Below are 27,854 nucleotides of genomic sequence, written 5' to 3'. Positions count from 1 at the left end.
TGGGCAGTGACCACAATACACACTCTTTCATGTTCTGGAAACCAACATTACAATGTCCAGAGGCTCTATCTTCCTCTGTCTGGGCTGGAGATAAGATGCCCCCACCCTTTGTATGACCCCTTCTTTCCCATGAAGCCCCTCTTCCCAGATTCTGTGTGCTCATTCACAGCGCTCTAGAACCCAGCCGGCCCTCTAGATGCCCGTCTCCATGGAGACAGGGGTGGGAAGGAGAGTGATGATGTCGTGTATAACAGCACAGCAGCCTGCCTGGGTCTGAATTAACTGTGTTGTGTGATTGCTTCGCTTCTCGCTCAAAGAGGGCCGGGTAATTGGCCCATGGTTGTCTAGCACCATGTGTGAGCTACTTCAATCCAAAGACAATTGTTTGACTTGTGAATGCTTGAAATTGAAAACTGAATCATTTTGATAAGCACTTCACAATTTTTGTCATTGCAGAAATGACTGGTGACCCAAGGCATGAAGTAGCACTCATTTTGAAAGAATTCTGTATTCTGAGATCTCAATGCACCAAACAAAACAAGATTGATCAACTGTGTCTTGACGGACCTACCGTGAAGAAGAGCTGTCAACACAACAACACACGCAGTATTAATTCAGTATCAGCTCTCCCACTGTCATATTAGACAGTGATGACACACAGATACAGGCAAAGATGTGGTTTAGACACGGTGTCTGCACCAGTAAGTACCAGAATACAAAGCCCAGCCATTATGTGGTATGATGATGCTCTTCTGTCTTCGTTCCTATAATATACTGTGGCCATCAAACACAGTGCAGAGGAGTCTGAGTCACATAAATAGGAGACAGAAGTTTTATAACGACCTGAAATTGTTGTCATTGATGACCTACCCTCGACCCAGCCAACCAAATTGAGGCACTGGATACCATGGCGACAGTGGCTCTGTACATAGAGAGAGGTGATAATAGAGATTAGAGAGGTGGGGTGAAATGGGTGAGAGAGGGGGGTTACGGGCAGGAGTGGACTGGGACCAGGAATCGTCCCTGGCATTTCTAACACACCGTCCCATTTTTTCCTCCAAGGCTCCCACACCGAACAATTCATTTCCTTAAAGCCCCACACCGGACAAGTCATTTCCTCAAGGCCCCCATTATTAGCCAGATAATGATAATTTTGCACAAAAAAATGAAACAATTTAGACAAACCCACTGGGCAGAAAATGGACCAGCCCATCATTCCGCCCCTGGTTACAGGGAATTGGTTAGTCACACTGTCAGAGGTGTTTCTCAAAGGACTGAAGGGTGTTGGGGGGTATAGCTGTGAAAACGTCCACTGATCAGAAATGAGCCAATCAAATGTCTGAGTTACAGCAATGACAGAGTTATGGTTACAGCAACACTATTGAATGTAGCCTCTTCTGTACCATTTGGCCCAGATTTGTATTAGACTCCCATGATATAATGCATTTCATTATCATTTTAAGACCAGCCAAACCAGAGGAATGTCATGCTGCCAGTCAGGCAACAGATGCGGTTGAGATCTTGCTGGTTTGTGATGGATCATTTTTGTAGTGTTCCGATGCTGTTGAAGAGATGAAACCTGGAATGATGTGTTGTGATTGCTGTGGATTGTCTTAGTCACTCTCTCATTACTGGACTGTATTCTGTCTGTTTGAACACAACTTATTTATGAATACCACTGTCCTCACCATCCTCCGCTTCCCCTCATCTCTCCTCCATCTTACTTAAACAGTTGACTGACATTCCACTTTAGAAGGTAAATATAATGTTGCCAGTTTTCCAAATAAAGTTATGTAAAAATGTAATAGCACATAATGGATTGTATGGCATGCTGAGTCAGAGTGAGACGTTATCTTTTGTTTCCCAATATAGCATGCCAGGAGGAGTGGCCTAACATTGCCTGCTATTTCATGCAATGAGACGAGTAGGCGCTAGGTAACAATAAAGTATCCAATAAATACATAGCGCCTTGGTTATTATTTGACACTGTCACGTCCTGACCGTAGAGAGCTGTTTATGTCTCTATTTTGTTTTGGTCAGGGTGTGATTTGGGTGGGCATTCTATGTTATTTTTTCTATGTTTTGTATTTCTTTGTTTTGGCCGGGTGTGGTTCTCAATCAGGGACAGCTGTCTATCGTTGTGGTTTTTGTGGGTAGTTATTTTCTGTTTTGTGTTTCTGCACCTGACAGGACTGTTTCGGTTTTCGTTCATTCTCTTTGTTATTTTTGTTATTAGTGTTCAGTTGTAATAAAAGCATGAACACTTACCACGCTGCGCTTTGGTCCGATCCTTCTTCAACAGACGACGAACGTTACAGACACACCAAATTGGTTTGATCAATGGTTTATTGGTTTAACCATTTAAAAGCCCTAACATGAGTGGCTGGTATCCAATAGACATCAACAATAAAACACTGCAGCTCGTTAGCCCATTTTGTAATTATTATTATTTTATTTTGGGGTGGTAATTAATTATCACAGCAGATTCTCACTGTTTTACAAGTTTACATGAGGAAACTGGTGGTGACTCACACTTGCATTAGATCATGAAGCAGATATTTTGGCTCAACAGTGATTGAAATTCAAAAAGGCTTAGTGTGCTGTTACCTTTCTCTCTCAACAGAGCTCACGGCCAAAAATAAAATTATACTAAGCCATTTGTCTGTCTTCTTGATTATGATCCCTCATTTAGTTTGATAGAATGTGTTGTCTGTTTATGTTGCTGACTTGTTTGTTTAGAGCTGTGAGGCGAGGGTGGGGTTGCTAGGAGTTAAGGTTGTATGTGCTGAGTGATGACAGTTGCATTACAGCTATTATTGTCTTCCAGAGCTTCATAAAGAAACTCTAACACATTAACATTACCCAGGAATGAAAACCTAAAAACCAAGAGAAAAGCTTCACTGATCTCATGAGCTACTGCATCTACTGCTTAAAAACAACACAAACATATCTCAGATGAATGCACTTTGTCACGTTCCTGACCTGTTTTCCGTTGTTTTTGTATTTGTTTAGTATGGTCAGGGCGTGAGCTGGGTGGGTAGTCTATGTTATGTGTTTCTATGTTGGGTTCAATGTGTTGCCTGATATGGTTCTCAATTAGGGGCAGGTGTTTGACGTTTCCTCTGATTGAGAACCATATTAAGGTAGGCTGTTCTCACTGTTGGTTTGTGGGTGATTGTCTTCCGTGTCAGTGTTTGTTCCCACACGGGACTGTTTCGTTTGTCTAGTCTGTTCCTGTTTGTGCGTTCTTCGTTTATATGTAAGTTCTCATGTTCAGGTCGGTCTACGTCGTTTTTTGTTTTGTAATTTCTCAAGTGTATTTCGTGTTCGTCTTGTCTAAATAAATTCATCATGTCTTCACAACACGCTGCGTTTTGGTCCGATCCTTACACCTCCTCTTCAGAAGAAGAGGAGGAAAACAGCCGTTACACACTTCAACTGCATGCAGTTGCATACGTCAGTTTCGCAAGGCCACCTGCACGGTCTGAGCAAATGCCCCTTAACAAATGTTTTTTTTTGTATTCTTGGAAACCAGTTAACCCCCTGCAATTCTACACATTTTGCAATGAAGCTGAGAGAAAATGGTTGTAGTTTTAACCCTTTAACTGTCTCTTATCGAAAAACATGTTGAAAAATATTTATGTTCAATTTGGAAATTAAAGCTCTACCAGGCTTTTGAAAAGTCAAAAGAGGGTCATATTAGCAATGCCACATTAGAATGGCAAATTGCATGGTATTTTTACTCATCTAAAAAATATTACATGAATTAGTTTAGGTCTTCGTCATGAGAATAGATGTCAAATTGAATATTCAATTACATATAAATGAATGTTTTTTCATGTGGTGTATAGACGGGTTGGTTGTTTAGCAACTAAACCTGCACGTGCACGCCTTTTGGGCAAAACAGAAGGGGTTGGCTTAGATTGTTGACAGCATGTAAATTATCTTTTGTCTCAAAATGTTTATTGACAACATAAATACATTTGCACAATGAGCACTTGTTTTCTCTCAAATACATTGTTGCAGTAGTTGGTTAGCTAGCTAGTGAATTGTAGCCATACTAGCATAGACATGACATAAGTCAAAACACCTCAAAACAAGACATGGTATCAATAACAAGATACAACAAGATGAAACGAGCCACCAAGATTCCCCACATGGCAAATTCTTATTGTTGCTAGCTGTCTGACGGTTCAGAATCATAACCGCACACGCCTTCAGGCCACATCGATGCGTGCGCATCATTTCCGTGACGTTGTCAGCCAACCCGTCTATACTGCAATGCCCCCCCCCCCCAAGGGTTTTCTTGAATTTCAAATGATCCAGGTTCAATCACATTGAAGAACTACATTTTGAGATAAGAAATGACAGAGTGTTTTTTATTACTATTATAGGCATTGCTTTATATGCAATCTTTATCTCTACTAACAGGAATAGTGCAATATTCATCCCTTACTAAATTAATTCCTTTACCTTTATATCTTTATCTATATTCCATATCTTTGGTGACTGATTTAGAGTTCTCTTACCAACCTCTGAGTGGGCAAAGTTAGAGTGCTACAAAATTGAACCGCAGCAACCCTAAAGGATACAAATTATGTTAATTGAAGCAGGAGGGCTGGGGGAGTTGACCAATCAAGTTCAAGTTAGCATTTTTTTCATATCCATTGTTTTTTTTTCATATCCAACTAGTTGAGAATAGGGTTAAAGGGTAGGTAATTGCCATGAGTCAGAGAAAATATTGCAATTTTAAATCAAATTTTCTGTAATTCTATACATTTTGCTATGGCTTATGACATGTTCTTATGCTATCTGGAGGGGCCTGACCTCCAGGGTGCTCCCAACCCTGAAACTCGGGGCCCTACGCCTCGCGGGGGTGTGTAGTACACCAGTGACGGTATCAAGTGTTTGCTCCTGCTTTCCTGTGGAGGTGGTGTTTATGAAAGGCTATAAAGGTTGTCGTCCAGCCCAATCAATACATTGAGAACTAGGAAATATATCTCAGCGTTATCTAGCCCAGTGGTTCCCAACCAGGTCTACTAGGACCCCTGGGAGTACTTGGCCTATTAACAGGAGGTACTTAAGAAGACTCATGAGACAATAGTCCTACTGGTAAAATGCACATGAGGGGGTTAGTGGTGGTCAGTGCCGTTTAATATGAGGGAGGACAATTTATTTTTCATGAGCATGGCCTTATTGTTTTTCTATTACAGCAGATTTGATGACTCTCATTCATATTCCATTCACCCAGTTCAATGTAACAGTGATTTAGGCTGCTACATGATCCTCAAATTTTCCCTATACCCATCATGAGGTTGCTACAACCTAGCCTATGAATGAAAGTTTACAACATTGACACAGGTCAAGAGACAAATTTAAGTTGACAGACAATGCCATTCAATACCTCCTTGCACACTTTTGCCTGCATCTAGCTGATATAGAGTGTAATCATTAATTCAACAGTTGCAAACAAGAGTTTCAATTGGACAAATCCAGTTATGTTTATCCCCGTTTTGTTCCGTTTGCTTCCATTTAAGAAACATTTTTCAACAGGAAATAAATGTATTTGTTCAAAACTGTTCAACTATTGCCTTTCTCTCTTTTTGAGTCAACTACTCACCACATTTTATACACTGCAGTGCTAGCTAGCTGTAGCGCATGCTTTCAGTGCTATGTTAATTCTCTGATCCTTTGATTGGGAGGACAACATGTCAGTTCATGCTTCAAGAGCTCTGATAGACTGGAGGACGTCCTCCGGAAATTGTCATAATTACTGAGTACGTTTATGGAAGGGGGTGAGAACCATGAGCTTCCGAGGTTTTGTATTGAAGTCAATGTACCCAGAGGAGGACGAAAGCTAGCTGTTCTCCGGCTACACCATGGTGCTACCCTGCAGAGTGCTGTTGAGGCTTCTGTAGACCATCTTTGCAAAATAGTGTGTTTTAATCAGTTATTTGGTGACGTGATTATATTTAGTATAGTTTTACCTAAAAAGGATAACTTTTTTAATGTTTCACAATTTACATTATGAAATTGACTGAGGTGGATGGTCCTCCCCTTCCTCTGAGGGGGTAATTCAGGGGTACTACTGGCAGAGCAAAATTCATTTGGTGGTACAGTAACTGAAAAGTTTGGGAAACCACTGGTCTAGCCCAATCAATACTTTCAGAACTAGGAAATATGTCTCAGCGTCGTCAAGCTATACTCAATACTTACTCAATACTTTCAGAACAGCAGGAAACCTCCTCACCCTAACAGTGTTCCATCTTTTTTCAATTGTCAGACAATAATTAGTTGGATTTATCATAAATTTGCACCTTTTTGGCATCCCAATGATTTGCATTTGGAATATGACTTCCTGTTTCTCAGCTGTCAAGGGATATTCAAAATAATAGTTTTTCTACCACAGCTGGGAGTTGTTCATATGCCAATATCCAGGAAAGTACCTTTTTGGTTACTTTTTCCCTTTGTTTATGGAAATTCAGCACACGTTCCCCAGAACTGTTCTAATCCCCTCACCTGCTGCCATTTTGGAAGGCAGAGAGGCAGACAGTTCTATGCTGTTCCTCTTGGCACCTCTGACACTGGGAGACTGTAGAGTACAGTCAGTGTGATGTTGGACATTGCTGAGTCAGTTGAGTGCATGGTTTGCCTGGTCCCAGATCTGTTTGGGTGATTTAGCCATAGAGATCCTATTGAAGTGTTCTAATTCCTTATTCTATGGATTTAGCCAACTCCTATGATCATTGTCATTGTCACACCCTGATCTGTTTCACCTGTCTTTGTGATTGTCTCCACCCCCCTCCAGGTGTTGTCCATCTTCCCCATTATCCCCTGTGTATTTATACCTGTGTTCTCTATTGGTTTGTTGTAAGTTTGTCTTGTTTGTCAAGTCAACCAGCATTTTTGTTTCTCAGCTCCTGCTTTTCCCAGTCAGGCTTTTTCTCGCCCTCCTGGTTTTGACCCTTGCCTGTCCTGACTCTGAGCCCGCCTACCTGACCACTCTTTCTGCCTCTGGCCCTGAGCCTGCCTGCCGACCTATACCTTTACTCTACCTCTGGATTATTGACCTCTGCCTACCCTGATCCTGCCTGCTATCCGGTACCGCTGCCCCTCATCTGGTTTACTGACCCCTGCCTGCCTTGACCTGTCTATTGCCTGCCCCTGTTGGATTATTAAACCATTGTTAATTCGACGTTGTCTGCATCTGCGTCTTACCTTCATACCTGATAGTACGAACTGTCCATGACTGACCCAGCAGACCCAGGCCAGCTGCGCAACGCCATCTCCTCCATTGGTAGGCACGAGGAATTGCTTCGATGTCTTATGGAGGGGGGGGGGGTAATTTTCGAACTTCATCCCTCCTCCTTCTCCTCGGATCGCTCCAAGATAGCCTACCTCGTCACGTTGATGTCTGGGAGGGCTCTCACCTGGGCTACCGCTGTATGGGAACAACAGCTGGCCATGTGCGTGAGTCTGGAGGGGTTCATAGTAGAGGTGAGAAGGTTTTTGATGCCCTGTTCTCTGGGAGAGAAGCTGCCCGGAAGCTAATCCAGCTCCGGCAGGACGCCCCGCAGTGTGGCCGAATATGCAGTGGATTTCCCCATGTTGGCAGCGGAGAGTGCGTGGAACCCGGAAGCTCTGTTCGACATGTTCCTACACGGCGTCTCGAAGGAGGTTAAGGACGAGCTTGCTGCTCGGGAGTTACCCACGGATCTCGACTCCCTCATCGCTCTGACCATCCGCATCAATGGGCGATTGGGGGCACGACGGTTGGAGAGGAAATTCGATTTTGCTCGCACGTCCAGGGATTCCACCTTGCCTCTGAGTCATCCCAGAAGTCCCTGACAGTCCCATTGCCGAGAGCAACTGAGGTTTTCCGACCTTCCTCGAGAGTCACCGAAGACAGCCGAGGCACTGTGTCCCGAGCCTATGCAACTAGGCAGAGCTGGGCTGTCGCCAGCGGAACGGCAACACAGGATCAACACAAGGAGCTGTCTGTATTGCGGGACATTTGGTCATTTTGTGTCTTCTTGCCCAGTAAAAGACCAGGCTCACTGGTAGGAGTGAGTACTTTGGTGGGCCATATGGAGAACTTTTCTGCTTACCCTACTCGCACCCATTTTCATGTCATTATGCTGTGGGGAAACCAGTCCAAATCTCTCCGGGTCTTCATTGACTCTGGGGCCGATGAGAACTTTTTGGACGCCACTTTGGCTTCCGAGCTGAACATCCCCACTCAGCCCCTCTCCATTCCCTGACTCTGAGCTCGCCTGCCTGACCACTCTGCCTGCCCCTGACCTTGAGCCTGCCTGCCGACCTGTACCTTTGCCCCACCTCTGGATTATTGACCTCTGCCTATCCTGACCCTGAGCCTGCCTGCTGTCCGGTACCGCTGCCCCTCCTCTGGTTTACTGACCCCTGCCTGCCTTGACCTGTCTATTGCCTGCCCCTGTTGGATTATTAAACCACTGTTAACGTTGTCTGCATCTGGGTCTTACCTTCATACCTGATAGTCATGCCAACTTGCCAAGCATGAGCATGACTGTTGGTGTTGGCAATAATGCACAACCAGATCTGGCACCAGGGTTGGGCGGAATTCAAATTGAATGCAGTCAATTCAGAAAATAAATAGATTCTGTTTTCCAGTTTATTGAGAAGTCATTGAAAATAAATGCCCTTTTTTCAATTATTGAATTGTAATTTTAGTTTACTTCCTGAATTGAACCCAACTCTGAAGGGCACTGACATATCAATGTCACATAGACAGTCAGAAACATACTGTACATACACAGTGTAGTACTGTATATGGATGCTTCTATATAGTGTATGCTGTACCGGATCTATCTATATACTGGTACTATGCTTAAAGTGAAATGAGAAGTCATGTAGAAGGCTGCTCAGGAAAGCAGTCTTTCTGCATGCTGAACATGATGATGCATGACTGTCCTATGGGGAAATACAAGAAAATCAATGCTACCTTGTTCATGTTGGCTTGTTGTATTAATTTGCACACTACAGACACAACCTTTTTGATTCATACAGAGTGACGAACCAAAGTAAAGTTTTTAGAACAATAGTTGGAACAATGACATACAACAACAGATCAACTTGTCGAGAAGAAAGTTTTATGGGCTCATATTTACTGGCTTTCACGTTGGGATGAATTTTATGAGCAGCTTATATGATCTTATCACTGACTATAAATGTTTCTGAACAGGTTCTTAACCACCAGGAATTGTGTGGAGGATTTTACAGAGATCTGAAGCTCAGGGGAAGCCCAGTATGGCGAGAACTGGAGATGTTTGTGCTTTGACCCTGGTGTGTATGCATGTACTTGTTTATGTGTGTGTTGATCTGCATGCATTTGTGTAATTTTCTCAATTATGTAAGCTACTGTATGATGATGCATTTGACCCTTGTCAGTCTTCTGTGCCGTGCAGGCTTGGAGGGAACTTGAAACACAACAGTACTTGGTGAAGCCTCCTTTGTGCCGATGCCAAAAGCATAGTCGTGGGTTACCATATTGTTCATCAACCAGTCTTGAGCAAATGCATTCTGACTTATTAGAACATCTAAGGTGGCTGCAGGTTTCCTCCTCTTCTCTCCAACTATTATGTAGCTCATCATGTATCTTTAATGAGTGCGTACGTAAGTCATCCAGTATCGTTGAGAGCTGAGCTAATGGTCCTCAGTGTGCTCCTCTAACAGTCTGTAACCGTACCTCTTTATCAGCAGGGAAACACTTGTCCAGGAGTGACTTCCTTAGTGGGGAAAGTAGGTCTGAGTTTAACCTGCCTTGTGTTAAACTCTCAGTGGACTGACAGAGGCAAAATGAACTCCTTGGCTGTAAAGAGCGCTAGCAGCTACAGTAATAGAGCTGTGTGAAGGGAGTGGGAGAGAGGTAGGCTATACCTCTCTGGAGGAGCTGAGGAGCTGTGAAGGTGTGGAGGTGATGGCGTATGTGGGGGGTCTACCTGTCCTAATATTGTTAGACTATATCTGGAAGCCTTTCTGTCCTTGCTAGCTCTGCAGCTGAACCGTTTCCAGGGTTTCCAAGGGGAGTCCCATCAGATTTGACTTGAACTGCCATTTTCTTGGTCAAAGCCTTTTTCCCTGATTTCATTCACATTTACGTCGCTTAGGTTTTAACACCTCACTAAAGAAACACAAGGTCTTAGATCAATGTGTGCACCATGTCAAATCTTAAAGACATGCCATCTAATCAATACAATAAGTACCTTACAGATATAGGATCTTAATTTGATCACCCTTTTGTAGGAGAACTTTCCTGAAAGGCAGGACATTTTAAACTTGTAGTGTATTTGAGGTTTAAAGGCTTATATAGTTTAGAATTTACACTTTGAAATTTCAGTCTTGATTTTCCCTTGTGTCCACCACTACAAAAATGGCCATTATTATAATCCACATAATAATTCACATTTCCTGTTCCTACTGGATTATTTTCCTGCTGTAGGAGACTGGTTCAAATGAAGATCCTACATCTCTATGTACTGGCAAGAAGTCATTCATCTAAGTAAAAGGACACAATGTCTCTGCCAAAGAGCAGATAAAAGAGTTAGCTAATTAGTGCCAATGAAGTGCCACCTTGGCCAATATGTGAGGTTCTCAGTACAGCTTTATGGGTCTTTTAAAAAGGGAGATATTTCATTAATTTGCTTACGAAGCCATAATAAACAAGATGCAGTGGTTGCAGTTGCCTTTAGAGAGCCATCTGCTTTTCTATGTTAACATAGAAAAATTATAGTGGCTGAACAAAATTAATCAAAATAAATTTCAGATTAATATGGATTTCAGATAAGTGGAATTTAAGTGGATGTTAAACAAGCCATCTAAATATGAGATTGTTTTGTTGTTGATTGTGCACTGACATCCTCATTGACTTCAGGTTAGGTGAGCTGATTCATTTGAGATGGTTTCATGGGGAGAATACAGTTAATCTTGTGTGATGATTGATTTGTAGTGAGTGCTTTGATTGTATTGAGCCCCTCCAGTCAGTGTTGACTTCAGGCGGTGAAACCCCCTAGTGGGATGTCTGCACCAATCTGCCTGAGTATCCATGGATCGATCTCTGGGCTTCGTTCTAAGCATGACGGATGGGAGAGGAGGCTTCCCTGGAGTGGTATGGCTGATAACAGCGCACGCACACAGCTTAGGGGATACCTGCATTCAACCAAAATGTGTCTTCCACATTTAACCCGTTCCACATTTAACTTTTGGTTACTGGTCCAACACTCAAACCACTAGGCTACGATCATATGGATGCACTGTTCGATTGGAGTAACTCTATGTCCCTATCAGACCTACAGTATATGAGTGTTGTGTTTTGGTGCTTGGGAAAGACTGCATATTCTATATAGGGGTAAAGAAAAGGATGAAAAACTACAATGGCCTCCCGACAGGCTAAGACATGTAGTGAGAATGTTTTGTTTGTGTGATGGCACACTGTGACCAGTAGAGGGCAGACGGGAGAGTCAGCATAGAAGTGAGGGCACTCCCATCCACAACTAGAATTAAAGAGCAGCAGTACCATGTGACTGAATATATGTAATAAATGATCATGACTACTGTAATCAATTACACATGTATTTAAACATTACGCAATATTTTAACGTGATGATCCCCTTTAATTTGTGCCACATCATACAATCCTCATGTAATGACCCCTAAATCATATACTGGTTGGTCAACTTAAAAATGAATATTTCCATATACATAATGTACCATGTAGTTTTGATAATCTCCATCCTTTTGAGCAGAGAGGAGTCAGTCTATATTGGAGGGAGTCGTTTAGAGACTGCCTACTCAGTCTGTATGTAGATTAGTCTCCCTGTCTGTCTCTATATTCCTTTCCAGCCTGCCACGTTATCTGAGGGTGCTACGCTGATTCCGCCACGCCAAGCTCTCACAGGATTACTGCTGTGGGGAAAAATCACCCTTTTGAAATGGAAATTAACATCAAAAACATAAAACCACATAAAATCATGGGATGCGTATGTGTGAGTGCCTACAGGTAAAGGTAAACTGCCAGATGTATAGTTAACATGCATCTTCTGCCAGTAAAATACAATTTGCTTTAAGAACTGGATGTTACTCAATAAGAGTAATTACTGGCCTTATGGCAAAATCAATAACCCCTAGTCCATCTCCCTTGGCATGGACTCAGTAAGAGAGGCCACGCCCTTTGACATTAAAACAGTGACGGAGGTAAGATTATTGTCCAATACACGGTGTAACCCAGCCCCTTTCCCTAATTCTGTCTCTGTCTGTCTCCCTTTCCACCTGAGCTCAGGTCAGCCACAATCTGGATGTAGCTGGCTCTGTGGGTAGAGGAGCGAGATGCTAGTGGTTGTGGCATTATGTTTGGTGTTGTTGTTGAGGGATGACAGCTCAGTGTGGGCACACTCCCTCTGCTGGTGTAGTGTTTGTGATTAGGGGAGCATGGCTGGTGGCCGACGGTGGAGACTGTAGTAGAGTCACAACCCAGAATAAAGAACCTGCTGTTTACTGCCCACTGAAGGAGAACAATCACAACAAACCTCTCTCTCTTGCTCTCTCTCTCTCTCTCTCTCTCCCTCCCTCTCTCCCTCCCTCTCTCTCGCTCATTTTCTCTCTCACTCTGTCACTTTCACTCTCCTCTGAGCCTGTGTGTATTTTTCTCCGCTCCCTACCTTTTCTCTCCTCTCATCACGCTCTTTATTTCTCTGTTACCTGGGACTTCGTTTTCTCCTTTCTCTCCGTTTCTCCTGTCTTATTAGATGTTTAACTGCTCAAACATGTCTTTCTTGAGGTTAAGAGGGTGTGGCCCCTCTTTCTTTCTCTTTCACTCTCTCTCTCTGTCTCTCCTTCTCTCTCAAGATGTTGTGTTATATGAACATTGCCTCCTGTTGTGGTTTGAGAGAGGGTGGGCTGTCTCTCTCTCCAGTGCTCTCCTCAGTAAGCTGATCCTGCTGGCACAGGGTGTGGGGAGACTTCCTTTTCTGGAAGGACCTGATGCGTCATGTTAATGATCCGCTTCTCACTCCTATCTCCCCAGCCTGCCAAAGGAGCAGGGTTCTCATTTGATATCGCAGCCCCGTCTGGGATCAACACAAGCAGCCTCTTACCGCTCAGGAAGCACTCAACGCTGGAGTCAACCATCCACTGATCATTTGGCTCTCTGTGTTCTCTGTCTAGCTTTGTTTAGCTCTCTTTCCTCTCTCTCTCTCACTGTTCTCTCTCTCTCTGTAACTGTGTGGATCACGCCCCCTCTTCTCTCTCTCTTGCGTGCGCTCTCTGTCTCTCACTAACTCCCTCTCACTCACTCACTCACTCACTCACTCACTCACTCACCCATCTCTCTCTCTCTCTCTCCCTTTCTCTCTCTCACTCTCCCTCACCCTCCATCAGTTTCTCCATCTGCTTCAGTCAGACTAGAAGGGAGTTGGAGGCTACTGGGTCTACTGTCAGATAGGCAGCACTAGATCCAACAACCCACAGGATTATTTACCTTTAAAGGAATATACTATTTTCCTTGATTCTACCTCTTGCCTTTCTGTCTTCCTTCATCAACATCCACATCCTACTCTTACTCTTCTTCCTCCTCCTCCTCGTCCTCCTCCTGCCTTTCTTTCTCCTGCTTCCACACCCTGCCTCTGAGTGTGTTGGAGAGAGGCACTGTTCGCGCGGCAAAGGGGTTCGAGTGGACCTCAGTGTGAGTGTGTGTGTGTGAGCCTCTCCAGTCCACTCTCTCTCTCAGTGGAACAGCCCTTTTTAAATGGACTTTTATATTGGTTTGAGACTTTATCACCACTGAAGCAACACCACTGCCGAAGCACTACTGTACATGTTGGAATAAAAACAGATCAGAAAATCTTTAGTCCCAAGATGAGTGAGGAAGCTAAAGAGAAAACCACTGGCAAACCAGCGCATCGTAAGAAGAAAGGCAAAAAGGTATGTAAAGGAACAAGCTTTTGTCTGTCTTTGTAAAAGCTGTGAAATGTGTTTGTATGCAGTGGTTGGTTTACACAAATGACTCCTGCTAGTTGTTTGTCTGGGATTTTAGAGTAAGTTTAAAGAGATCAAAGTGGTATGTTTCATAAAAGAACAAGCCTCAAGTAGGATGGTGTGTGTGCCTTCACCGCTGTTCCTGCACGTTAACTTTGGTTTGCATTTGGTGAATTGTAAAATACTTTTGTTTGTTTCTTGTTTCTTCAATGCAGAGATCATAAAACGTTAATAAATACATAGACGTATTCAACCACAGAACATATTGTACAAAGCAGTTCTGCATATAATTGTGTGTGTGTGTGTGTGTGTGTGTGTGTGTGTGTGTGTGTGTGTGTGTGTGTGTGTGTGTGTGTGTGTGTGTGTGTGTGTGTGTGTGTGTTTATTGTAGTGTGTATTTGACTCACCAGGAATGCAAACCATCATGAAAGGTCTAACTCACAAATCACTCATCGTGACCACTGGTTGCTCTGGTATTTCCAGTGCACCTGATGATCTAAAGCAGCCTCATTATTACCTAAGCAGCCACTGTAAGGATGAAGGGGTAGGGACAGCCTCAGGGTTTGGGTGGAGGGAAGCATCCGTTGTCTCTCTTCAACAGCGTCAATGTGAGTCCACTGCTGTACTTCTGACACTGTCCTTCTGTCCCCAGAGGCCGTGATCAAGCCTTTGAATTAAAAGTGTTCTTAGGCACAGCACAGTGTTTATGTCATGAAAGACAATATGTTTTTGTGAGTGTGTGAGTGTGTGTGTGTATGTGTGTTTGTAAGCAGTACTAAGTGCTGTTGTGCTGTGCTGTGCTCCTGGGGCTCTGTTCTTTTGTCAATGGGGTAAGCCCATGATAAATAGGATGCAGCAGGTTCCACTGATCCCTACTGGGCAGGACAGAGAGGAGGCCTTGGCCCGGGGCCGGAGGCAGGGGACTGGAGACCAGGACAGAGAGGAGGCCTTGGCCCGGGGCCGGAGGCAGGGGACTGGAGACCAGGACAGAGAGGAGGCCTTGGCCCGGGGCCAGAGGCAGGGGACTGGAGACCAGGACAGAGAGGAGGCCTTGGCCCGGGGCCAGAGGTAGGGGACTGGAGACCAGGACAGAGAGGAGGCCTTGGCCCGGGGCCAGAGGCAGGGGACTGGAGACCAGGACAGAGAGGAGGCCTTGGCCCGGGGCCGGAGGCAGGGGACTGGAGACCAGGAGAGAGAGGAGGCCTTGGCCCGGGGCCAGAGGCAGGGGACTGGAGACTAGGATAGGAGAAAGGCTAGAGGATTAGGGAAGCTTTGAGGGTTTGGCTTTGAACAGGGGACTGGGCAGGTTTATCAGGTTGGGATAATTGTTTCAGTATGAATCTTTTGGCAGGGCCATGGCTGATACTGGGATGAAGTAAGTTCCTTTGTTGCCCCCAATATCCCTTAGTGTGTGATGTGAGAACTGATATCACTCTGCTTTGGTTTAATCATACATCAAATTGTTGTTTTTGTCCCCAAAATACATGCAGCCACATGGGAACAAAATTCGGCTGGCATTTTTCTTGCTCCCTCTAGGAAGCGCACACACACACACACACACACACACACACACACACACACACACACACACACACACACACACACACACACACACACACACACACACACACACACACACACACACACACACACACACACACACACACACACACACACACACACACACACACACACACACACACACACAGGGCCTCAATTTGTGAAAATCAATGGCCACAGCTCAAAGGGTTTCTAAACCACAGAAAGTGAAAGAGCTGGTTACACAACTGAATCACAGGAAAACTCTAACCCCTCCCTTTTGAATTTCATAAATGTACCACAACACTTTTAACCAAAAGAATAGATGGCTTGTTCCTCTAAATTCCTCTGGCCAGGTATTTGATTTGTTTCACATAAGCAGTAACGTACTGTAATGTGTAGTAATCATCACAGGAAATACTGCCCTCACAGAAAAAACACATAATTTCGTTCAGTTTTTATTGTTATTCTTTAGTTTCTTATCCTCTTATGTTTGTTGTGTACTAAATATTTAAAAAACAATGAATATAAAAACTTTCATGAGTTTTTTTCCTGTGAAGCATATTGCGTTGTATTCCATGTCTGAAATGTGCTGTATAAATAAAGCTTGATTTGATTTGATCACATGAAAACATGTGTTTTTGGAATACTTCACATGTGAAATTCATGTGGTTTTGGAACACTCCACATGTCAAATTCATGAGGTTTTTCTGTAAGTGTGGTGTTCTATGGCTAGGAAAGCCCTTTACCTCTTGCTAACTATGCATGTCAGTAGTGCTTTGGAGACGCGAGCACCTCCCTTATAGCTAGGTTGGTGTCTCTATTCAGCTATTGCATTCCACTCCTTGCCACTCCTGTCATTTGCCAAAGAGACCGAGATTGCCGAAAGGTCAGCCTCTTTGGCAAATGACAGGAGTGGCAAGGAGTGGAATGTTAGCTAAAACTGTTACCCAGACTCAGTGGCGACCAGCCATTCAGGGCAGGTGAGGCAGAGTCCCACTTGTTTTAAACCCCACAATAAATACTTAAAAATAATTTAAATATAGTTTTTTGTCTTGCCTGTTTTGCATGTTATTTTGGCATTAATACGTGTCACATATCAGTTTGCAAACAATGTAAAAAAAATATATATATCATTGAGTTAATAAAGCCGCATACAAACATGGTCTCTTTTTTGTTTTTTTGAATAAGGCAGCTTCAAAATGCAGGTGTTTCAGCCTAGCTCAGTGCTTTCTGTGGTGGTGGGGCACCCAGCAGAAAATACGGAGCGTTGCACTGTGATTGGCTCAGTGTTCTGTCACTCATGGGGACACTACATCACCACCAAGTCTAAGGGTAGAGCTAGAAAATTCTAGTCCCTTGGGTGCTGCCATAGAGTTACATTAGAAGTGCCTATCCAAGAAGGCTCAAGGTCATTGTCCACAGATAAAATGACGTCAAATCATGTTATATGTACAGTAGCTTTGATTGGACTGATCATGTCAACATCATACTTCCTAAATCTTAGCTAGTAGTCATCATCATGAATCAAATCGACAATCTACTGACAAATCATTTTTAATCCTTGTCATATAAAGATAAATAATGAAGAGAAATTATAGATAAAACGTATCGGTGCTCATCGGCCATTGGACATAAACATTACACAACAAGTTGGAAATTGCAAAATCAACAATGAGTGATTTGGAAGGAATCAGTGACAGTGGCTAACTGCAAGCATTGCAAAGCAATCACTAGCCTGCTATTCAGTGGAGTGGCCTTGTGGTCCCAAATCTGTGATTAAGGGGCTCTTTTCCAAGTTTAAAATGATAAGCATTCAACATTAGCCATGCTGTAGACACAACGGTTAACTCAGAACTGCGAAAACTTGACTTCAGTGAGTTTAAGACAACTGGGAGACGGGAATAAACGAGCTCCGACTGGGAAAATAAATTTATCCATTTATCCAGCTCTTTCTAGAGCTACGACCTGAAGATCAATGACGTCATCATGATTCGACCTTGTTTATTTTTCCAAGTTCCCCGTTGTTTTGAAAGCACCATAAATCCAGAGAATGCCAGACTTTGATTACAAAATTTGCCCACGAAGGACTGCCACGCCACATTCCTGTTCAAGTGAGCACAGCACAACAGGGTGAGTACAAAAATGTATTGTATGCTGTTGCACAAATTATGAAATATGCCAAGGAGATACGTACAGTGGGGAGAACAAGTATTTGATACACTGCGGATTTTGCAGGTTTTCCTACTTACAAAGCATGTAGAGGTCTGTAATTTTTTATCATAGGTACACTTCAACTGTGAGAGACGGAATCTAAAACAAAAATCCAGAAAATCACATTGTATGATTTTTAAGTAATTAATTTGCATTTTATTGCATGACATAAGTATTTGATACATCAGAAAAGCAGAACTTAATATTTGGTACAGAAACCTTTATTTGCAATTACAGAGATCATACGTTTCCTGTTGTTCTTGACCAGGTTTGCACACACTGCAGCAGGGATTTTGGCCCACTCCTCCATACAGACCTTCTCCAGATCCTTCAGGTTTCGGGGCTGTCGCTGGGCAATACGGACTTTCAGCTCCCTCCAAAGATTTTCTATTGGATTCAGGTCTGGAGACTGGCTAGGGCACTCCAGGACCTTGAGATGCTTCTTAGGGAGCCACTCCTTAGTTGCCTTGGCTGTGTGTTTCGGGTCATTGTCATGCTGGAAGACCCAGCCACGACCCATCTTCAATGCTCTTACTGAGGGAAGGAGGTTGTTGGCCAAGATCTCGCGATACATGGCCCCATCCATCCTCCCCTCAATATGGTGCAGTCGTCCTGTCCCCTTTGCAGAAAAGCATCCCCAAAGAATGATGTTTCCACCTCCATGCTTCACGGTTAGGTTGGTGTTCTTGGGGTTGTACTCATCCTTCTTCTTCCTCCAAACACGGCGAGTGGAGTTTAGACCAAAAAGATCTATTTTTGTCTCATCAGACCACATGACCTTCTCCCATTCCTCCTCTGGATCATCCAGATGGTCATTAGCAAACTTCAGACGGGCCTGGACGTGCGCTGGCTTGAGCAGGGGGACCTTGCGTGCGCTGCAGGATTTTAATCCATGACGGCGTAGTGTGTTACTAATGGTTTTCTTTGAGACTGTGGTCCTAGCTCTCTTCAGGTCATTGACCAGGTCCTGCCGTGTAGTTCTGGGCTGATCCCTCACCTTCCTCATGATCATTGATGCCCCACGAGGTGAGATCTTGCATGGAGCCCCAGACCGAGGGTGATTGACCGTCATCTTGAACTTCTTCCATTTTCTAATAATTGCGCCAACAGTTGTTGCCTTCTCACCAAGCTGCTTGCCTATTGTCCTGTAGCCCATCCCAGCCTTGTGCAGGTCTACAATTTTATCCCTGATGTCCTTACACAGCTCTCTGGTCTTGGCCATTGTGGAGAGGTTGGAGTCTGCTTGATTGAGTGTGTGGACAGGTGTCTTTTATACAGATAACGAGTTCAAACAGGTGCAGTTAATACAGGTAATGAGTGGAGAACAGGAGGGCTTCTTAAAGAAAAACTAACAGGTCTGTGAGAGCCGGAATTCTTACTGGTTGGTAGGTGATCAAATACTTATGTCATGCAATAAAATGCAAATGAATTACTTAAAAATCATACAATGTGATTTTCTGGATTTTTATTTTAGATTCCGTCTCTCACAGTTGAAGTGTACCTATGATAAAAATTACAGACCTCTACATGCTTTGTAAGTAGGAAAACCTGCAAAATCGGCAGTGTCTCAAATACTTGTTCTCCCCACTGTATATGGTAGCTAAGAAAATAATAAAAAGTGCATGTTGTGTAGTAAGATATTAGTAGCCCATGTGCCTCACCCTAATAATTTGGTATATTTACCCCTCTTAATTTCACCTACTGTTCTGACTTGGTGGTGCATATGTAGCCTATAACCTGTTTTAGAGAAATGTAATCATTGATTATTGTTAGAGCTTTCATTGTCTGCTTATATGCCCCCTTTATTTATCCTACGGTTCTGATTTGGTGTACAGGGTAGAACACTGTAAGAACTTGCCCATGTTCTGAATTCTGTCGCTGTACATTTTAAAAGTGTAATATTGACTGCGTCCGTCCTAGCTCGCTCATTAATGTCTTAATCGAAATTACGGATTGCCTCTTATCCGCTTGTCGTTCTCTTATGTCATAGTTTGTACATCTCAATTGTCATTAGAAACCACATTTGTTTAAGCAAGTCAGCCATGTCAGCTATGTTTTTTTAAAAGGCAGTAAATTAGGCTGAACGAACAGACAAGGCTCCGCTGATAGCCAACTGTAGAAACGGTAAGATGTTGGGACTGCTGTTGGAACAGATTTATGTAGGACGTTTGTGGACACCGTTTGTCACCGTTAAAGTGCAATTTATGTATTTTTTTGTGTTGTGTTGTGTAGTGGCTTTGCTGGCATGCATCCCACTTTTTTTTTTTTTTTACCCACCAAGATATAACATGCTAAAATCGCCACTGCCCAGACTACCTCCCCTACTGGATCTAACCAGACCCGTCACTCCAAATCAGTGGAGGCTGCTGAGGAGAGGATGGCTCATAATAATGGCTGAAACGGAGGAAATGGAATGGCATCAATCACATGGAATTTTTTTGTTTGATGTATTTGATACCATTCTACTCATTCCGCTTTAGCCATTAGCACAAGCCCATCCTCCCCAATTAAGGTCCCACCAACCTCCTGTGCTCCCAATGTATTATATGGTACAAGCAAACATCCAGTACAGATTGATACCATCAGGACCTAAAGCTAGAACATTGTCAAATTTAGTCACCTCACACCTCAGGATCCACAAATAGGCTCTGCCATTGGGAGGATAATCAGTACAACTACTGGTGAACGATCTCTGATGAGGGCATGATACTGAGAATACCTTCTCTACCATATGCATACAAATGTATTCCTGTGATGGAATGTTAAAGTGTGTGTGTGTGTGTGTGTGTGAGCAGCAGATAAGCATGCCAGATGTGTTAATGATTGTAGCCATGGCAACTACTTTCTGTTCAGAGAGCGAGGGATATAGAGGGCGAGAGTGAGCGAGGGAGAGTGAGTAGAGGGGGCCGGTGTTCTAGTCAACCCTGTAGCGATCAGGCCAAATATATATTTCATGAGACTCCTGATGGGAAATATTCAAGGATGCAATCAAGTACAGTATATTTTAAAGGAAGGCTGCTGACTTCGACGATTATGGAAATGTTATAAATCAAACTGAAATGTAATTTGTGTCTGTGTTTGTGTGCAGCTTCAGATCCCAATGCCTGTCATTCAAATTCAAATGATGTAGGATCCTGGAGAGAACTTCAGTATACAGTAAAATAATGTGATTGATAAATGAAGATTACTAATATGACACTCCTCCCTTCTTCAGCATCTAGTTAGTATTTATTCAATGTATTTGTTCATGTAAATGATTGTCCATCCGGGTGTTGAAATATACTGTTCATAGGTGAAGGATGTACATACAGCTGTGGGTTTTTTGCTCCAGATACAGTTCCTCTCATTGGAGGACAGTGGGGACATCCTGGCCTGTCACCTCACATTGCAAGAGGGGACAGCAGGTAATCGGTCTGTCTCCGTTGTCATGACAATGACCCAACTCTGTGATGCTAATCTTCTGCAACTCAGTACTAGGAAGGTGTTCCTAATGCTTGGTATACTCATTGTATAATAATAAGATGATCATAATAATAATATAATAATATATGCCATTTAGCAGACGCTTTTATCCAAAGCGACTAACAGTCATGCTGTATGGTTGGTTATTGTCTGACTGACAAAGGCAGTGTCACTTGGAAATATGTTTATCTACGTATGTGAGACAAAATTATGTTATTTTGTGAGGTCAAAGTTGAGGCATTGGTTTATTTAGGAAGGACAAATATGATGTAGGGGACTGGAATTACTCTGTAGAGTTTTGCCATTTCTTTCTTCCATCTTTTGTTTTAAATGATGGCCCAATGCCTTTCTCCGTGGCAACGGGACTGATAGTGCAGTGCTCTGGTATTTGTCTTAGTGACATAACTCTGACAGTGACTAAGAGCCCTGTGTTTAGAAGATTGGTGATATAATCCCATATCAGAGCATTGTCGATAACAACACAGTCTTTCTGAAAGTGCTGACAGAATTCTCCCATGCAATACGTTGAAGTACCTGTCTGTGTTTTTTCTTTTAGATTAAGTTAATGGACCTGGCACAGAGTGTATCCTTAAGCGGAATAGGTTTACGCTTTAGATTAGAAAGTATATCAAGAGGAGCAGGATGTGTGTGTGTGTATGTGTGTGTAAGAGAGACAGAGAGAACGAGAAGAAGAGAGAGTAGCCCAGACCAATGAGAATAGAAGAAACAAAGTGAGGGGGTGTGTGTGTGCGCATTGTGACATACTAATGTATCAAATTAATATATATATTTTTTAATGTGTAATGTTAGTAATGTTGTGGGAAAACATTGTTGGTGTTTGAGAGATTTTCCTTTGCCTTCTCCTACGTCACCCCTCCACCTCACATTTTTTAAGCTCATGGGTGTGGCATGATAATCATACACCACCGTCCTTAAACGTGTGCATGCAGACACACACACACACACACATCTTCTTCTGGGATCTTCCTTGTGCTCCTCCAGGCAGATGGGCCCCAGCACAGCTGCATGCCCTGGGGAGAGGGCAGAGGGATCAACCTGTCAGCCAGTCAAGAGAAAATCAGACACAAATGAACTGTATCTGTCTCCCACAGCGAGAGAACGAGAAGGAGGGCAGAGCATGGAGAGAGACAGAGATAGACAGAGACATAACGCGCATTACATGGAGAGAGAGAGAGAGAGAAAGAGAGAGAGAGTAGGACAGCAAGATCATGCGAGAGAGTGAAATAGAGTGAGAGAAAGAGAGCATAAAGAGAGAGAGAGAGAGAGAGAGAGAGAGAGAGAGAGAGAGAGAGAGAGAGAGAGAGAGAGAGAGAGAGAGAGAGAGAGAGAGAGAGAGAGAGAGAGAGGAGAGAGAGAGAGAGAGAGAGAGAGAGAGAGAGAGAGAGAGAGAGAGAGAGAGAGAGAGAGAGAGAGAGAGAGAGAGAGAGAGAGAGAGAGAGAGAGAGAGAGAGAGAGAGAGAGAGAGAGAGAGAGAGAGAGAGAGAGAGAGAGAGAGGGAGTATTTATACAGCAGCAAACTGGCACTAAATCATCGTCACGGTGTGTGGGTCTGTTGCCATGGTTGTGTGGAAGCGTTTCTCTGAAGCGAGGTAGGGGGAGTTAAATAAATCAACATTAGCCTGACCCCCACCCAATGGCATTGGTGCCATTTTCCGCTGGTGATGTAAACCAATTCCAGAGCAGCAGGATGGCTCTTTCCTTCTCCTGCACCCCAGGCCTTTAGGGCAGGAATTGAGCATGAGGCGCTGTTGCTGGTAGCTCTAGAAACCAAACCCCTGGACCAGAAATAGAATTATTGTCACACACAAACATACACATATGCGCAGAGAAACATATATCAGACACTCTTAGAAAAAAGGTTTGCAAAAGGGTTCTTTGGATGTCCCCATATGAGAACACTTTCTGATTCCATGTAGAACCTTTTTTGGTTCCAGGTATAACTCTTTTGGGTTCCATCTAGAACCCTCTGTGGAAAGGGTTCTACATGGAACCTAAAAGAGTTCTACCTGGAACCAAAAAGGGTTCTTCAAAGGGTTATCATATGGGGACTTTTTTGGTTCTAGATGGCACCTTTTTTTCTAAGAATGTAGGTATCCAAGCACATACAATATCAGATGTAATGAACCAGGAATTCCAGGAACAGGGTGTCTTCCACCCACAACAGTCCACCTTTTAAACCTTGTCTCTGTTCTCTTCTCCGTCAGTGTAGAACAATTTTGGGAAAATGTCACCCTTTTGTGAGTTTCATGGTCAATGCCTGAGTGAGTGAGTGTACCAGCTTGTACTCAGCTCAGTAGAAACCAGTGTCTTTCTGTTCTTCTCTTTGTGCATGGTCACAAAACATTAATGCTGAGTCAAGGCATCCCCTGAAATGTTGCTGAATGCTTTCCAAATCCGAGGGCCACAAGGCAACTGAAAGGCCCACATTTCAACCTGTTCTGGCTCAGGCTTTGATGTCTTTGAGCCTATTCCAGAGAGCTCTTTACAGATGTAGGATCAATATTTTAACCAGTTTGCTATAGCAAAAAATAATCCTGCAGCAACAGGAAATAGGAACTATTGTGTGGATTATAATGAACAGATATTTTTGTAGGGGTTGATACATTTTTTGTAAGGGAAAATCGAGTCTGAAATTACAAACTTCAGAAGCCTTTAAAAACCTCAAACCAGGAAAGTTCTCCTGCAACAGGGTGATCAAATTAAGATCCTAAATCTGTATGTGGTCCTTTGGCAGTGTTGCTGAACCTCTGGCATTGCCTCTGTAAGATCATTCTACAAAAATGTCTTCATGTTCAATGTCTTGCTTCTTGCTCACTCCGCCTGCCACCTCATGGACTCCAAAGAGCTGTCAGTCCTGGTCTGAGTCACCAGGAAGCAAAAACCCTTTTATCAAGTCTGAGATCTTCTTTAAGCTCTCCTGAGTGTCACCATGGCAACTGTAAAAGCTATTGAAAAGAATATACTGAGCTCTACCAAAAGTAATTTATTAAACGCTGTACATTGACAGTGAAGAATTTCAGCTTCAGTATAATTTAGCAGGGAACAATGTATGTCATGATATTAGTCAACCTATGCTTTTTTTTAAATAACTGCTTCCAACACTATGCCCCCCTCCTTTGGGGAAGAGCACATTTGGTTAATACAGGAGTAATATAGGAATGTAGCTATAATCTCGCAACTCTTGCCTGGGGGAAGCTCTGTGCCGACTAGGCCAAGCCAGACAGGTCCCTTCGCTCTGTCCTCAGGTTGAAGGATGGCTGTAATCCTGGTGGATCCCCAACCCACTCCAGAAGATCACGTCACGTCTCTGCTTGGAGCCACAGCGTTTTTCCCAGGCTCTCTGGTGTCGGCGAAGGAACCCGATAGGCTGCTCCTGAGACAGGGGACTGGGGGTGGAGAATGTGGTCTGGAAGAGCATTTAAATGTCCCAGCGCTCCCGAGGGACGTAGATCTGGGGGTGACAGCGATGTAACATGACCCCACAGGGAATAACATCACCTGGGACAGCCAGCTCCCCCACAGTGGGGGAGAGAGATAAGGTGGAGGAAGGAAAGTAGGGACAGAAAGACAGAGAGACAAGCATACAGACAGAGAGAGAGCGAGAGAGAGCAAGGGAGAGAGAGAGAACATCTTAAGCAGAGAGGGATGTCAGCATATAGAGAGAAAGGAAGCCGTGAGAGAATGTGAGTTCAGAAGTTGAATTGGAAAGGGGAAAGATAGTGAGAGGTCGATACTAACACCTAAAAAAAAACTTCCTCAGTCATGCGATTCAAATTCCCATTGGATTTCATACAGAGCAATGCCATGACCAGCTAATGACACAGTAATGTCACAATATTCATAGTGTTATTATTGCAGACTGGCAGTAGTGATGCTGTTATGATATTTTTAGCTCTCTGAAAACTGAGTAGAACAGGAGAGGAGGCGCCCCTTGTCGTAATTTATGGTGTAGTCTTAATGACCGTTTTGAAGAGCCACACTGAGCCCACTGATTCAGCTACTTTACCCAACACTGTGTTTGGCCTGGGTTCACAGACACACACTCTCACTCATGCATTACAATTATCTTCACCTCACTACTCATAATAGAATGTGTGTGTGTGTGTGTGTGTGTGTGTGTGTGTGTGTGTGTGTGTGTGTATGTGTGTGTTTCTGTGTGTGTGTGTCTTTAATATTCTTTAAAAGGAAATGGATATTCGATTGGCAGATCCAAAAGTTCACTTACATAGCTAATAGAGGAATGAGAAACAGGATGAGAGAGAAAGTGAGTTCTCTGGTAAGCAGAGATTATGGGGAAATGAAATGAGAAATCAGAGTGATTGGTTCAGGGTTAGGGTGAACACACGGAGCTACACCCACTCTATGCTGACATGCTTTTAGCATATAGATGTGATTTATCAGATTTTCCTTTGAGCCTGGGATAGTCCATTCCCCCACCATAGGCTTTAATGAGGAACCCAGAGACTGTTTGTTCTGTTCTGTCATTATTTCCCTCTTTTCTCAGCAACAAATTTGAGATTGTATTGCTTCTGTAAGAGTGTTTTGCAAAAAACGTACCATTACAAATCTGGTTTTAACAGTAGAAACATGCAATACTGAACTAAAGGCATCAGCTCAATCACAGAATAGATCACTGAGTACTTCTCCTTCAGTTTATTTGATAAGCCTGTTTTGTGTGACATAGCAGCCTTTTTGAAGAGGAGTTAGTCGAGGTTGGAAGGGGGTAGTCTCAGTCGGAGGGGGTGTGAAATTACTGCAGGGATAGAAGGCTAGGCCAGGGAGGGCTTTGGCGGTTTGTAGTGGGCTAGTTTGGTAGTTAGTTGTTGTTGTCAGTGACACATTTCTGGAGCCTGTGGTCAATAGGAGTGTGGAGTGTAACAACCTCCCACCGAGACTGTGTGAGACTGTTGACGAGATACCCCAGAAAGTAAATCAACAGTGGGTGTAAGTGTGTGTGTGCTTGCATGCACATGTGCGTGCATGTGGTGTGCCGCGAGCATGTGTACATGCGTGAGCGTTGTATGCGTGTGTTTGTTTGCTAATGAAACACCTCAGAAAACAGACCTCATCTCTCAAGAGGACTGTGAGGAGTGTGAGGAGTGTGAGGACTGTGAGGAGTGTGAGGACTGTGAGGAGTGTGAGGAGTGTGAGGACTGTGAGGACTGTGAGGGTGTGTGCTTCTCTATTTATATGTGTGTGTCTGTCAGAGAGACAGGGATCAAAAGCGAGAGGCCCCTTTTCTAGGTACAAAGAGCACACCATAGATCTATCCTACTTAACAAATATGGATGCATGTTGCATGTTGGTGTCTTCTGTCCGTGTTCACTACGTCTGTGATCTTACAGACTCATAGATACAGTTTCATCTCAGAGTGGAGAGGACCCCCATTACCCTACATATAGAACAGGCCAGGGTGCCGGCAGGAAGGCATTAGCCCGGCCAATCCCTCAGCCAGACACTAATTGAAGACAGAGAGCCAAGCTGTAGCCAGAGCAACCAGAGCGGCCATCGGAGCTTGTTGCACCAAATGTCCTGAGTTGTGCCTCACACACACATACAGTGAAAATGAATTCTCTCTGACACTTAAAGGGATACTTTGGCATTTTGGCAATGAGGCTCTTCATCTACTTCCCAGAGTCAGATTAACTCATTTATATATTTTTTTGTCTGTGTGTCCAGTATGAAGTAAGTTGCTAACTAGTGCTAGCACAAGTGAAAACTAGCGTTAACGCAATGAGTGGAAGTCTATGGGTATCTGTAGCACAATGACTGGAGGTCTATGGGTATCTGTAGCACAATGACTGGAGGTCTATGGGTATCTGTAGCACAATGACTGGAGGTCTATGGGTATCTGTAGCACAATGACTGGAGGTCTATGGGTATCTGCTAGCACGGTTGCAGATACCCATAGACTTCCACGCATTGCGCTAATGCTAGTTTGCAATTGTGCTAGCACTAGTTAGCAACTTCCTTCAAACTGCATGCAGAGACAAAAAATCTGACTCTGGATAAGCAGATAAAGGGTCTCATTGACAAAATACTGAAGTATCCCTTTAATGATATGTGATTAATGCGAGCGGAGAGAACAGGGAGGGAGGGTTGGAGGAAACATCAGAGGGGTCTGGAGATGATGTAATGGAGGCCGGGGGATAGGGTGGATGGGTGAGAACTGGTGGGGGAGGGAGGGAGGGAGGCTCTTATCCATTTGTGTCATGAATAAATCTCAGCAGATAGGAGCAGCAGCAAAGCTCAGTTTGAAAGAGAATTGTGGCTTTTTTCCCCCTCAGGATACTGATCACTTCTTAGACCTGCAAGGTCTGCTCTGGATGTCATCTCTTATTTGGGATTGGGATTTGGGTAGGATAAACTGATCCTGGATCTGCATTAGACAGTTGACCTTTCCCCTAAGGCAGAGGCTATCCCTTTCCACAGGCAGGCCAAAGGGAGATCCTGGTGGTGCCAGTCTATGAACCTGGTAGAGCTCCAGAAGAGCTCCAGATCTGATGGGCAGCTCTCCAGACTCTGGGCAGAGGCAGGGTCACTGGAAGGGTAGCCTGCTGTGGAGGTGGTTGGTCCACAAAAAAACATGAGAGGTGTCAGTGTGGCTGAGT

General features: G+C 43.7%; 1 protein-coding gene across 1 annotated transcript in view; it reads left to right on the top strand.

Moving 5' to 3' along the window:
* Window positions 1-13,064: 13,064 nt before the first annotated feature.
* Window positions 13,065-27,854, top strand: part of LOC129836424 (ankyrin-3-like) — a 153,209-nt gene continuing 138,419 nt past the window's right edge. Inside the window, exon 1 of the mRNA XM_055902562.1 lies at window positions 13,065-13,953. Within this exon, the coding sequence (XP_055758537.1) occupies window positions 13,888-13,953 (66 nt within the window). The 5' untranslated portion in view covers window positions 13,065-13,887. The remainder of the gene's footprint in view (window positions 13,954-27,854) is intronic.

Source organism: Salvelinus fontinalis, chromosome 37, assembly GCF_029448725.1.
Source record: "Salvelinus fontinalis isolate EN_2023a chromosome 37, ASM2944872v1, whole genome shotgun sequence".
Lineage (NCBI taxonomy): Eukaryota > Metazoa > Chordata > Actinopteri > Salmoniformes > Salmonidae > Salvelinus > Salvelinus fontinalis.
Note: the sequence above shows the minus strand (reverse complement) of the source record. Positions and strands in the feature narration are given on the sequence as shown.